The sequence below is a fragment of the Haemorhous mexicanus genome, chromosome 19, assembly GCF_027477595.1.
Source record: "Haemorhous mexicanus isolate bHaeMex1 chromosome 19, bHaeMex1.pri, whole genome shotgun sequence".
NCBI classification, from domain to species: domain Eukaryota; kingdom Metazoa; phylum Chordata; class Aves; order Passeriformes; family Fringillidae; genus Haemorhous; species Haemorhous mexicanus.
This window is the reverse complement of record NC_082359.1, coordinates 2935260-2948865: the sequence shown is the minus strand read 5'-3', so window position 1 is coordinate 2948865 and position 13606 is coordinate 2935260. Positions and strand designations below refer to the sequence as shown.

Sequence of the window (13606 nt, the reverse complement as noted above, 5' to 3'; positions counted from 1 at the left end):
TTCTGGGCGTGTGCTCCCCTGCTGGCACAAGCATTAGCTGTACACACAATTTACTCAGACCTAGTAGCTGGGCCTGGCTAATCTTTTTCCCTTTCAAAATGGTCCTGTCAAGCCAGAAGCCATGGCCTGGATCCCCTCCCTGTGACAGGAGAGCATAACTGTGAGGATTTCTTCTGTTGACCAGTGATTGATCCCCTTCCAGTAAGCAGTTTATCCCATCTAAGATTTTTGTTTGCTTCCTGCCGTGCCTCTGGACCATAGAAGGAGTTCAGGTTGACATAATTTCTAAATCAGTTCCTTGGGGGTGGGTGGGTTTGAAGTACCTTCCATGGCAATAGAAGCTGCTGTCAATTTCTATATCCCCACCTCTGTTAACTTGAATTGAGTGAGGCCAAAGAGTCATTTAGGTCTGTGTTCATTCTAAGGTGTCTGGTTGAGGTGCCAAGGCCATATGTGTACTTGTAATGCATTTTGGCACCAAGTTCTTTTATCTCTTCCCTGACATAAAGGGCTTTTGGAAGCTCAGTGTCTTGAAGATTTTGGATATGGGTTGCCCTCCATAGAGATTCTCTCTATGTTTGTAGAACTGTTCTCCTCTCAGAACACTGATTGCAGTGTCAGTTCATGCAGAACGTGTCACAGCCAGGGTTTGCACGGGCACTGCTGTGCTGCCAGTGCCAGCAGGCCACCTCCCTGCAGCTCTCAGCCAGGCAAAGGGCTCAGGGGTCTCTGGCTCAAGGGAAGCTGCTTCCCATCACCAGCTGCCCTCTGGGAGCTGCCCGGGCAGGGATGGGGGTGCGCTGGGGCTTGAGACCTGCTCTTGCTACTCCCACATACTTGCCTTTTTAATGCTTTGTTCTCTAGTAAAATGTTGCTTGTAAAGGGGGGAGGGAGGAGATCCCAGGCTATTATCTACTAAGTAGGTCGTAATTCTGGTAAATAATTGATTTTTTTTTTTTTTCAGGCTTGAAATCAGAAGCAGGTCTTAAGTGCCAGTGTCAGACCACTGTGATTATCACTCCTTCTGGAATTTCAGTGCTTCAGCTTGAAGGATAGTTGTCTGGCTCTTTTGGGAGGGGTGTGTCACTGGAAGTAAAAGGAGAAAGTAATTCCAAAGCCATATGGAGAAAGTATTTCTTTTGCTGTGGATTGGTTTTAAAGTTTTCTTTAAACTAGCTCCCATGAAAATTCTCTCCCCCTGGCTTCTGTTATGCTCTGGAATAGCTGCTTGGACTCCTCACCTGTTTTTATGAAGCAGTGGAATTTGGAAATGAAAGTGTTAACAGCAGCAAGCATCATCATTGGCCGTGTGCTCTGTGTGTGACTGTCCATGCTGTACTGCTTAATCTTTTAAAATCTTACCCTGCTGTGCAGACTGCTCAGTAGGAGTCTGCTGTGGATTGCTTGGGTTCAGCCTGTGTTTTGGCAGACCAAATCCTGCTCCCAGATAGCTGGGACAGCTGATCATTCTCCTCCTGTGGGGTGTACATGTAAATGTGTGTGTGTGTTTGTGTACAGACACTTGGTGTGTGTTTTGTGGTTTTTAACTCTGGACACAGAGTGTTTCCTTTACCAGCTTTTTTCACCTCAAGGGAAAGAGCTCTTGTGCAGGGCTGTGGGGTGTGGAGACACACTCCTCTGGAACTCTGTTTTGTGACTTGCCTGGGGGTGAGCCCTCCCTGTGGGCAATCCTTGGCTCATCACCTGCAGCACAGCAATAGTGCAGAGGCTGCTCTGGGGCCTGCAGTGGACAGAGCTGGTTACACAGGTAAGTCCTTCTCCTGCTTTGCCCTCTCCTGCACCAGCTGAGCTGAATTGTAGCTTCTGGGTGCCCTTGAAGAATGTGTGTGTGTGTGGCTGTCACAGCTGTTCAGGCAGCCAGGCTCTGATCCTGCCTGGCTCTGTGTATCCCTGCATATCCACGGCTCCCCTCGAAGTGCTGGGGAGCTGCAGGAGCTCAGTTCTTGGCCTTGGTGCAGAGTTGCTGAGTGAGGCTGCTTTGGGACTTGCTGGGCATGGAGCACTCAGTCTGCTTTGGGAGCTGCTGTCTGAGCAGGAGCTCTGCTTGGTGTGTACAAGTCTGGGTACAGAACAAAGCTCTTGGGGGACACCATCATCTCACAGGTTGTTTTGCCTTAGATGGGACTGATGTGGTCCTGTTTTCCTTTGGCTGGAATTCATTGGCATTTTAGTGCTTCCCCTTGGCGTGTCTTCAAAATCCCTTCTTGGCTCATTCATGCTGTGGAATGGCAGGGCTTAATGAAGTGGTGGTGTAACACATCTGTGTTACCAAAATAAGCTCCCTCTTAGCCCATGTTTTAATAAAATCTGAGCAGCAATGAATCAGGCAATGATGCTGGAGTGTAAACCAGCATTGTTGGTGTCTGATGAAGTGCACCACGAGCTCAGACTGAGAGGTCTTTCCTCTCATCTGCTTTTCAGCTTCTCAGGGAGCTCTGGCACCACTGTGCTGCTTGTTCTTGAATTGTGTTTTTCTAAATTTTTCCTTCATAATAATTGGAGGAGGACTTCTACTTCTAAAAGCAGGTTCCACACAGAAGCACAGTTTGTGAAAAAGGTGGTGTGTTGTGTCAGCTGAGAACTTCCTAACCTGGAGCAGACCTTGACCTTCTTCTTAACCCAGTGGTTTCAAGGGGAAAGAGATGGGGAGAAGATTTTGTTTATTAATGCTGGTAGGAAGCTATGTTCCACCTTCAGTATCTTTAATACAAGAAGTTCCTATAACTACCTTGCCATGATTATGAATGACACAAAAGTGTTTTTTCTTCTCCAGCCAGATGACAGGAAGGCACTGAGCTTGGGCAGCAGCTGTGTTCAGAAGGGGTTGTCAGTGGTGTAGGCAGAACCATCTGCCTAGCGAGGCATTTAGCTTGGGCTGCTTTTTCTAGGCCAAGATAGTAAATCAATAGCTTATTTTTCATAGTGTTACAAGTAAGATGTCAATGGGTAGATTTACAGTGTAAACAGGAAGAGGGAGCTACCTTTATTGGCTTCTTAGTGTCCCAGATGCATTAGTGAGAAAACAAAACAATATTGCAAAAAGACAAAGCCAAAGCAACTCACCCTGAAAGAGGTTGAAGATCTAGAAACACAACAGTGTTCTTATCAGACATTTTACTGTTTCTTTCAAATAGACTTTAATGCCCCCCACTGCCTAGGGCTGACCCTCACTTCCCTTCTCACAGAACTGTCAGTTCAGTTAAACTCTTGTTTGAACAGGCCCTTTCCTGTCCACATGCCAGGACTGTTGGTCTGCTCTAGTTAAATACAGGAAAAGGTGGATATAGAAGTGGGGAGGGCTTTAAAGAGATCATGGGGTGAGAATTGCTCCATTTTGTTTCAGGTAATTTTGTAATCTACTTCTCTGGAGATTCCTGTTGCCAAATGTTTGAAGTGATTGCAAAACTCTGAGACAACTGTGAAGAGCAAAATAGTAAATCTTATGCTGGTCATGGTTGGGATTTTCTTCCATTCACCTGGCAGATGACAGAGCCACCTGGGTGTGAGAGCAACAGCCCTCCCAGTGCAGTCAGTACATGCAGTTTCCCCTTGGGCTTTGTCACTGATGGTTTTTTTTAGAGCTGAAATGAAGGCTGTAGTTTGAGCACAGCAGTCGTGCTGACCTGAGCAGTCACGTTTGCTGCACCCCACCTCTGTGTTCTTAGGCTGCTGCATTGTGTGGAGAGGATCAGAATGGAACTGCTCTGGCTTATCAAATAACACTCTTTCCAGTTATTTTTAGCTTAGCCAGCTCCTGCTGTGGTCTGCCATGGTCCTGCAAATGTGATTTAGGGGACAGTGGGTGGACATGGGCAGGAACCTACACAGGGGGAACTGCTTGAATCCTAAAACTTTAGCCCTCATAATGAAGGCCCTGCTTTTGTTGGGAAATGCTTTTGACTTCCAGGTTCTCTCCTTACAGCAGTGCATGGTTCATGGTTGTTTACTTGTTTGGTTTTGCTCTTGGTGTTTTTTACCTTATTTTTCATGGAGACTTTTTCTCTCTTTCAGTCAGTTTGCACCTCTGATCTAGTCAATGCCAAAGCTCCTGGTGCCTTTGGCACAAAGCCACACATCCTTCTGAAAGTAGCTGCCTGTCCGTGTATCTCTGTGCTGAAAAGTCTCTACATGTGAACAACCAGGCCTAAAATTTGCTTTCTGCCTGTTAGACTTGCAGTAAATGAGGACAGCTCATGGTGCACAATCCTGAGCAAGGAGTGGAAAAGAAAACTGCAAAGGTGTTCCAGTGTGCTTTGGGGTTTCCTTTGCCAAGGACATCCAGTGGCTTGACTGCCAATATGAACTGAACACAGAAACCTTTCCAGCTTGCCTGAGAAAACATGGGAGAGGAATCTAAAGGCATGGATGCTGTAAGGAAAGAGATTCATTTTCTGCTCTCTCTAAGGCAGAAACCTGAGGTTTCATCTGTGTTATGGGGTGTGATGTTGTGGCATAATCACTCAGTGGTAAACAGGAGGAACAGTGAAAAAAGAAAAAAGGTAACAGGAGTTTGGCTGCTTTGGGCCCTGGCCTGCACTGTGGGAGTTCAGGCTCTCTTCCTTGAGTGGGTGGTACCTGTGTATTTCAGCCTCGACCAAATCTCTCTGTCTTGACCTGTTGGCAAGATACTTGCAGCCAGTCATGCTGGGAACATCCCTTGTTTGTGTGTGTGTGTGTGTTTGATGTTTAGGGCTCTAAGTGGGGACATGAAACCTTGTAAGTGCCTAGAAGGACGTGCAGCAGCCACTGGGACTTACACGGGACAAGCAGGCACTGTCAGCTGGCAGAGATGTGCTCAAGTCTTGCCTTCTGCAGTGGCAATGGGTGTAACTTTGTCTCCTAGTGTTAGTCACACCCCACTGCTTGTAGTGTATCCTAGAATTTACAAATGCCTGTGGAGACACCCTGTATTTGAAAGGCCACATCCAAACGTGTAACCTGTTCTCCTCCCAGTCCCAGCTGTGGTTATCGGTTGGACTCCCCTGGCTGGTTTGTGATGTGCACTGGTTGTGCTTCCCTCCCAGCATTTCAGCTGGATTGGAACTGCTCTAAGTGTCAGATGTCTGGGAGAGATGGGAATTCACAGCTCTGCTGCTCCTGCCCTGCTGTGCTGTGCCCTTTGTGCAGGCCTGGCTGGGAGTGAGGTGTGGGGGATTCCTCAGCGTGCAGCACTCTGGGGCTGCTGACTGCACTTGTCAGGAGGGAAGATGAGCTGCAGGGAAGTTGTGCTGGCAGAAGGGAGATCCTTGGAGTTTGCATGCTACAGAGCAGTCGTGTCTGGAGTCTGCTGGATAATCAGGTTAGCTTCCTGGATTTTTCTAATGACTCTCAGTAGCCGTAGTGAGCAGCTGCTTCTGTCCTGTGGGAGGATGCCTTAGGTTTCCCTGAGGTGGAGAATGGCCTCAGTAGTCCCAGCTTTCACCTAATGGGTGGATGATGGAACCTCTCTGCATGGGCATTAGATCTGCATGGATGTTTAATCTGTCCCCACAAATACACCAATGAGAGCAAATGCTACATGTTTTACTAACAGACTGCTGCAAACAGATCAGACCTGTCCTCTAGTCTCTGCATGAACTCTTCATGGAATATATGGGCAGATTAAAGAACTCTGATCTTCTTTTTTAGATGTTTAATGATCTGGGTTTGACACACCTAAAAGATTAAAAGTGGACTGCAGTTAATTCATCTCCTAAAGACTTAAAGGCGCTGTCTGCTATGGGGATAAAGCTCATCTGTGGTGGAGACAGAAGTTTCTTGGAGGCTGGTTAGCATCCATGGCCTGGGATCCCCCTGGGGGAGGGAGGGAGGGTGGAGAGAACCACCAGCTGTCTTGCTGCTTCCATATGCAAGGTACTTTGCTTTCTCCTCCTTGCATCTCAGAAATAAGATGCAGTCTCAATCTGTACATGCACACTTGACTCACATGTGAGTCTCACCCTTCCTTAGCAGACATCGAAGCATTGTGTAAAATTCCCAAGTGACAGGTCTTGTTCCTGCAGCCTCTCCACGTGGTTGAGAGATGACTTACTGGAATGAGAGAGCAGAGGATGCAAACCTGAAATGGATGTTGGTGATTGTGGGAAAATCTGCTGAAATTTTGGATTCACAAACTCCTTTTTTACATGCTGCATAAGCTGCAGTTGCCATTCTAGTGTCCAGCAATGTATTTGGAAACCTCCCTTCCTGGGGTGCTGTTTCCCTTTTGTTCTGTTCCCTGGAGAGGCTTTCATGTCTCCTGCAGAAGGGACAGTGCAGCCTGTGTGAAACTGCTTCTTGTTAAGCTCTGGCTTGGAGCTGATGGCTGTTTCCTGGGTGCGCCGTGTTTCACTGCAGCCCTTGCTCCCAGTCAGCTTGTTCAGCAGTGTGAGGGATCATCCCCTGGACATTTTTGGTGATGGGGTGCCTGGTAAGAGTCTGTCAGCACTGATAGCTGGCTTCACTTCGTGTCTAAAGGAGAAGCTTGGTCTGAGGCCATAGGCAGGCTTGGAGCTTACTTGGGATGCTTTTGTCTTTGATTTTACCTTGTACTGAAGAATGAGTTTACAAATTAGTGGGACTTTTTGTTGCTAAATGAATGGTTTTGTACATGAGGGGGGGCTCCAGGGTTCACTGAACACCCTTACGTGTGGGTGTGCTGTCTTTACGTCGAGAAGAGATAGAAAGGATGAAGAAAATAGTTTGTTTTGAAGCTGTTTAGCATCCTAGCAGAGCCTTTTCTTCTTCCATACAAGAAAAATAAAGTTGTAGGGGTTTGACATGGCAAACATATCTGTTCTTTTTCTTTTGAATTTGATCTTTGTGTCCTGGGGGACAGGCTCCTGGTATAGGTAAACACCATAATTATAATTTGTGCATCTCAGTTTTGTGTGAAATTGTACATACTGAGTGTGCTGTTTCCTGGGTTTGGAGATGATGATTCAGGATATGTCAAAGAAATATGCAACATGTTTAGCTTTCCATAGCTTAGTTATTATATCTTTTAGAGAATGGTGCTGTATTCCCCAGGCAACTGCATTCACAGCCATCCGCACTGATGTACTTCGACGTGTGCTCAGCACTGGGCCTGAGTCCCTGATCCTTCTCCAAGTAGCCTGGCCAGCACTAAGAAATAAAGTAACTTGTTTCTGTATTGTTTATCACCAAGTAAACAGTGATATGCAAAAGCTGGAGCTAAGGTTGGAAGGCACATTAGTAACTTAAAGGTTTCAAAGGAAAAACAAAAATAGAAGGGGTGTTGCATTCCAGTAACTTATCCCTGAAGCAGCCACGTGTAAATCCCAGGAACTGACTGAGCTGCAGCCTGAAGGAAAATGAAGCAGTGTTTTGCTAATATGTTCTTCAGTAGCAGCAGAAGCTATTAAGTGTACCCAGCCCATATCTACTGTGTGTGTATCCTTCCAGTTTGGATTTCTGAGCCATGAACTAGATCACAGAGCTGATCCAGCTTAGAAGGGAAGCGTCAAAGATATTTTTCTTTGAGCTGGCTGAGTTCTTTATCTGGACCACGGGCATCTGTGGGGTTGCAGAGCTAAGGGGATAGGAGGGGAAGGGGCAGTGAAGTGGTTTATGGCTTGGTGGGGGAAACCTAAAACCCTGTTGCTGCCAAGACAATGCATTGTCAACCATGGCCTCACACATTCCCTGGCACAGAAACACAGGGGTGCAAACTGCCTTAGCTCTGTTCTGCTCTGCAGCTGTGGGGATGTTTTTGGAGTGTAGACATTACAAACTTGTGCCAGCCGTGGTACCATTCACAAAGAAGCCACAGTGATGTGGGGCTTTGGCAGGATGTACAGCTCCCTTCCCCCTCCAGGATTCTAGGTATTTACTTAGGCAGGCAGGTCTGAGCTGCTGTGGCTTCACTGCTCTTTTAGCAGGATTAGCTGGGGCACAGCTCACTTGGAATCTTCTCTGCATGCTGCTGTTAAGCCTCTCAAGCAGCTATGGATGTTGTGCTGCTGTGAAAGTATGACACGTGCGTTTGAACCATTGTGTGCCTGTGGATTAGGTGCAGATAATCTTTCTTTTTACTTAGAAGTTAATTTCTTTTACCCTTCCTGCTTTCACATTAGGTCTATGATTTCATATTTCCAAAGAATGAATGTGGCACCCAGCAGGAAGGGTGTAGGCAACAGGGCAAGGGAGCAGTGTTGCCATGCTCTCCCTGAGTGCCAGTGGATTTGTAACTGTAAATTTGTTAGATTCTTCCTTAGCCCCCAGCCAGGTGAAATTTGAAGCGGTTTAGAAGAGGGGGAGGCAAAAGGTCACAGAGGAAAGGAATATTATATTTGAGTAAAACAAAAGAAAATGAAAATGGGACAGAGATGAAAAACAAGATGAGAGGATGGAAGCAGTAACTGAGGAGGGAAATGCTAGAACAGGCTCATATAAGCTGAAGCAAAACAAGGCCAGGCTGTTGCTGTCAGAAGCAAAGGTGGAAGTAAATGCTTGAGTGGGTTTTTGCAGAATGGGTGAATTGATGATGAGTCTTTGTAGCCCCAGGTGGTTCACAGCCCGTTGTGCTGGTGCAGGAGAGTGGTGCTGTGAGAGAATGTCAGAGTGCCAGGGGTACAAACAGCTCCTGTTGTGTGCTGAGAGGGCTCATTTCTGTAAGTCACAGCTGCTGCTCCTCTCTGTGGGATGAGATCTTTTTCAGGTTACCCAGAGAGGAGGAGAAAGGGCTGTGCCTGGCGGTGAGGTGAGAAGCAGAGCACACGTGGAGCTGTGTCCTCAGTCTCTCTCAGGTGCTCTCTCAGCACACCGTGTTGGAGCCCATCAGCCTTGTTTGCCTGCCCTTTTTCTTGTCAGCAGTTATCTGTTGTTGCTGCGGTTCATCTTCCTCTGGCCTTGATGGCAAAGTCATTGATAGTAACTCTGAGCCTGGCCCTAAAATGAGAATAGGAACCCTCTTAATGCTCACCTTGACAGGGACACTGGCTAAGAAACCAAGTGCTCTTGCTTGAGCCCATGTGCTGTCTCCACTTGGCACTAGGGCAGCTGAAGTGTCAGAGCAGGTGAGCTCCTGGCTCTGATCTCTTTGCTCTGGTCCTTTGCTCGCAGGTGGAGGCTGAGCAGGCTGAGAGCTTTGTGCTGGGCTGAGGAGATGTGAATAACCCAGTTTCCCTGGCAACAGTGGCTCTTTCATCTCAGAGACACAAGGCTACCTCTGTTCCTGGTGCTCAGGCTTGTGTAGTGTATCTGGCTATGGCAGTACTTGGCTTTTCTGGGAAAAAATGGCAAATAAAAGCAAGAAGGTCTTTCTGCCTTTGAGATAATTAAAACCTCCGTAGGTAGATTGCTGCATTCAGCAATAATAGAAAGCAGAAGGATTATAACTACTTCTAAGCTTTTTAATGTGTGAAGAATCCCTGGAGGATACAGAAATAAAGTTTTAAATTCTGTGTGGGGCTTTATGAACAGATCTCATGGCAGTCTGTGACACTGATAGATTTGCACGATGACTTATTTTCTTTTTTATGGCTAGGGAGACAAAGTGATTCAAAGGTAGATTGAATCTTGTTGCAAAACTAGGAATAAATATCCCTCTGAGCTGATCCTTCACCTGGCATTTCCTCCAGTTTCAGGTAAAGGTTTTCCTGTGCAGCAGGAGACAGAACACGTTACAGGAGGTAGAAGTGTGAAGCTGGTTTTTATCTGGAGAAAGTGAGGAAGGTGGAAATACTGTTATTCACTGTAAGCCCTTCTGCTAATATATTTTAGTCTGCATTAACTCCCCCACTAACAAAAGTGGAGCAAACTATTCATTTTGAGAGTGAGCACTGGGAGTGAAAAAAAATAATCCTGCCTTAATTTCCACACAGTGACTTGGTCTTGTTACTGCAGGAGTGCAGGGAAATGGGTTTGGATAAGAATAGTTTGAAGAAACTTCTGCAGGAAAAAGGAACTCTTCCTTGAGTGGGCTTGAGGCCAGCAGAAGTGCCCAGTACTGGTGTTCCTCCTTGGATAACACCTGTGTTCAGTTGTCACTGGTGTATCACAGGTTTCTTGGCTTACAAAGTTCCTGTTTTCAGCAACTCCCATTCGAGGTGCTGTTTAGCAAATCAGCTTATGTGGTGTTTTCTGAATGGTTGTGGACTCTGCACACCTCTAACATCTAGACCAACGTTCCTTCCAGAGAACAGATACCACCTTCCCTCTTGTTGCTGTGATTGTGCACAGTCTAACAAGTCTCTTGAGGAACTCTGAGAGCTTGAGCACAAGGTAATAACTCGAGCAGGTGGGTGACATAAAACTCCCTGAGTTTGTTAAAATAACATTGCCACAGTCCTTCAGCAGCCTCAAGGCCTTGTGCCAGGCTGTTACTTAGCTGGGTGGCATTTGGTACAAGCTGAGACAGAGGCTCACATCTACAGTGAGTTTATTGTTGGGGTTTCAGTATATTGTTTGTGTAAATTCCCAGGCCAGCTCTCCCTCCTGAAAAAGCCACATAGATCAAGTTTTATTCTGTTCCACATAAAGTTCACATCTTTTACTGAAATGAGTCATGCTTTTACTGAGTTTACTGTGAGGGAGGAAAGTGGGCTTTAAAATGTTACTCCTCCACCCTGCCTTAGTGATGTATAACAGGATTATTAGTATGCTTGGCAGCAGCTGCTTATTATTTTAGCAGAACCTGGTTATTTGTGAAAACAAGAAATCGCTTCTCCTTGTGTTCAAGTGTATCTGTTTTTCCTTTTTTGATGGCTTTGTCTTCTCACTGGCTTCTGTAAAGGCAGATCTAGCTTATCTCCTTGGGGTTATTTTTCAGTTTGGGGAGAAGGGTGGCATTTTATGAAGAAGGGGAGGAACAGCTCTGCCATTTTGTGGGCAGTGGCCTGTGCATGGCTGTCACTGTCACACACAGGACACTGCTGGCCATTGGCAGGTGAAAGTGCTTCACAGGCCCATGGAGGTCGTGGTGCAGTGTCACTGTGTAGACACCAAGTTTGGCTCCTCTGTGAATATTTCTTTGTGCAGAGAGATGAAAAGCCTTTGAGCTTACGGCAGAAGGAGCTGCTCAGTGTGTGTCCTTGTTACAGATTTTTGCAGGAGCAGTGTCTGTTCACAGCAACTAAAGATGCCATAAGCAGTTTTGGTACTCATTTTTCCTGCAGAAGTTCATTGCTGTCTCAGGCAGTAATGGTTAGCTTGACTCCTCCTCCCACCATCCTTTTCTGCTTGTGTTTAGGATGTGTTGTTTTAGGGCTTTTTGGGGGAGGGGAGATGGGATGTATAGAAGGGAACAGTGTGGTCATTTGTTTAAGGGGTTAAGCTCAAAATAGGAGGAGGGGTAGTCCCAGAAGAGGACCTTTTAGGGTTTTATTTTTGTCAGTAGGTTGGTTCACTTGACATGTCGAACCTTTCTTTCCTACTTTCTTGTTGCTGAGAGGTATGGAGAGAGTTAGATACAGTTCTCCCCTGAGTTATGTATTACCTATCTTACCTAAACTGTCACGGGCATCATCTGCTCTCGATTGGCAGAAAACCCAGAGTCTGTTACCCAGTAGGTTCCTAAACCCAGACTGGCAACTTCTATGGAGCTGGCAAAAACATTTATTTTGATATTAATGCTTTTGAAGGAAGATGTGTGAGAAAGAGCTGTAATTAAATAACAACTAATGCAAGGAAGGGCTTTGTCTTTTAGGACTTAGAATAAGTGAAATGAGCTTTTGGTGACAACATGAATTTGATGACACTTACTCCTCTCCTTGATGCGTGTTTGCTGTCCCAGTGGGTGACCCCAGGAGCTGTGGGGCCGTGCCCTGGCCTGCAGGCTGAGCAGAGCCCGTGTTGTGTTTTGCAGATGCCCCGTTCGGGGGGACCCCTCCGGGCTACGCCTTCGACGCTGAGCGCGCCGAGGAGCAGCGGCGGCACCATGACATGATGCCCTACATCGACGACTCGCCCTCCTCCTCGCCCCACCTCAGCTCCAAGAGCCGCGGCAGCCGCGACACGCTGTCCTCGGGCTCCCTGGAATCCACCAAATCTGTGAGTCCTTCCCTGCCTCCCTGCTCCCAGCAAAGCCCTGCGCCGGTGCCAGGGGTGGGTGGGCTTAGTGGGGACAGACAGGGACTGCCAGTGCTGTGGGACATTGTCACCTGTTGTCACCTTATTGCAGGGTTCCATACTGTTCTCTCCTTAGTGCAAAAGTTTCACACCTTCCTGATGTTTCTCGTGGGCAGCTCCTCAGAGCACTGACTCTTTCTTCTTCACAAAGTAACCAACTGACTGCAGTTCCCTTCCCAACCAGCCACCCCACTCTTTTACAGCACTCTTCTTCTCATTGCTTACAGCTGTGGCCTGGTAAAGTCAGGCCTGTTCCTAACCTCTGACAGTTGGCCCAGCTGCAACTCCTTAGGGCTAAGATTGCTTTCTACACTATCTTTATTTTCTTATATTCTATCCCCCTACAGTCACCATGATATTTTCTGAAAAATCCTCTTTGCCCAGGATTTTCTCCTGGGAAGCTGAGAAGCCTCAGAGAGGAATGAAAACAATAATTATCTGATTGCTGCCTCTGTGTTTGCTGCTTTGGAATGTGGCTTGGACATTGTTTACCAACAGGTGAATGTTTGATTGGTTCCATGTGAATTGTTTTAACTCAATGGCCGATCACAGCCAGCTGTGTCAGACTGAGTCAGTCACGGGTTTTTATTATTCATTCTTGTTAAGCCTTCTGATGTATCCTCTCTCTTTCTTTAGTATAGTTTTAGTATAGCATTCTTTAATACAATATCATAAAATAATAAATCAGCCTTCTGAGAACTTGGAGTCAGATTCTCACCTCTCACTTCGTCCTGGGACCCTCACAAACAACACAGGACATCACCCAACACGACACAGCACTGCCTGGTGTTGTACATTGCACATTTTAGCTGATGCTAGGCTAACTTCAGGGCTCGATGATGTGTGTCACATTCACATTCTCTGAAAAAATCCCTTCGCCCAGGATTTTTCTCCTGGGAAGCTGAGAGGCCTCGGAGAAAAGGAAAACAATTCTTATCTCATTTGCTTCTCCTGTGTTGTGCTTGTCTGGAATGTGTTTGGAGATTGTTTACCCACAGGTGATTGTTCCCTTGCATTCTGCTGGGAGTTGTTTTCACTCTTTGGCCAATCAGAGCCAAGCTGTGTCAGGGCTCTGGAGAGAGTCACCAGTTTTCATTATTATCTTTTTAGCATTCAGTAAGTGTCCTTTCTGTATTCTTTAGTATGGCATAGAATTCTTTAATATAATATAGTATCATAAAGTACTAAATGAGCCTTCTGAGAACATGGAGTCAGATGCATCATTCCTGCCTTCATTGGGGCTTCCCTGCAAATACAATAGTTGTGTATATTTTGAGCCCTTTGTGCATTTTAGTGGAGAGAATTGGTGACTAATTGCAATTGAGAGGGTCTCTAAATTGCAGATACTTTGGAAAGGAGGCTGTGGAACGAAGCACATTCATACGTCTCTGCAGTGAGTTGTCATTGCCTTTCACAAGGAAAAGAAAAGTTATTTTCAGGTTGGTTAAGGATTTTGATCAAGTATGTGGAAGATCTATTTCCACACCCTGTGAAAATGGAATAAAAAGAATTAAAA

General features: G+C 46.3%; 1 protein-coding gene across 1 annotated transcript in view; it reads left to right on the top strand.

Moving 5' to 3' along the window:
* The window catches only part of BCR (BCR activator of RhoGEF and GTPase), a 100453-nt gene that overhangs the window by 35373 nt on the left and 51474 nt on the right, over positions 1 to 13606 (top strand). The window contains exon 2 of the mRNA XM_059863497.1: positions 11828 to 12012. Within this exon, the coding sequence (XP_059719480.1) occupies positions 11828 to 12012 (185 nt within the window). The remainder of the gene's footprint in view (positions 1 to 11827; positions 12013 to 13606) is intronic.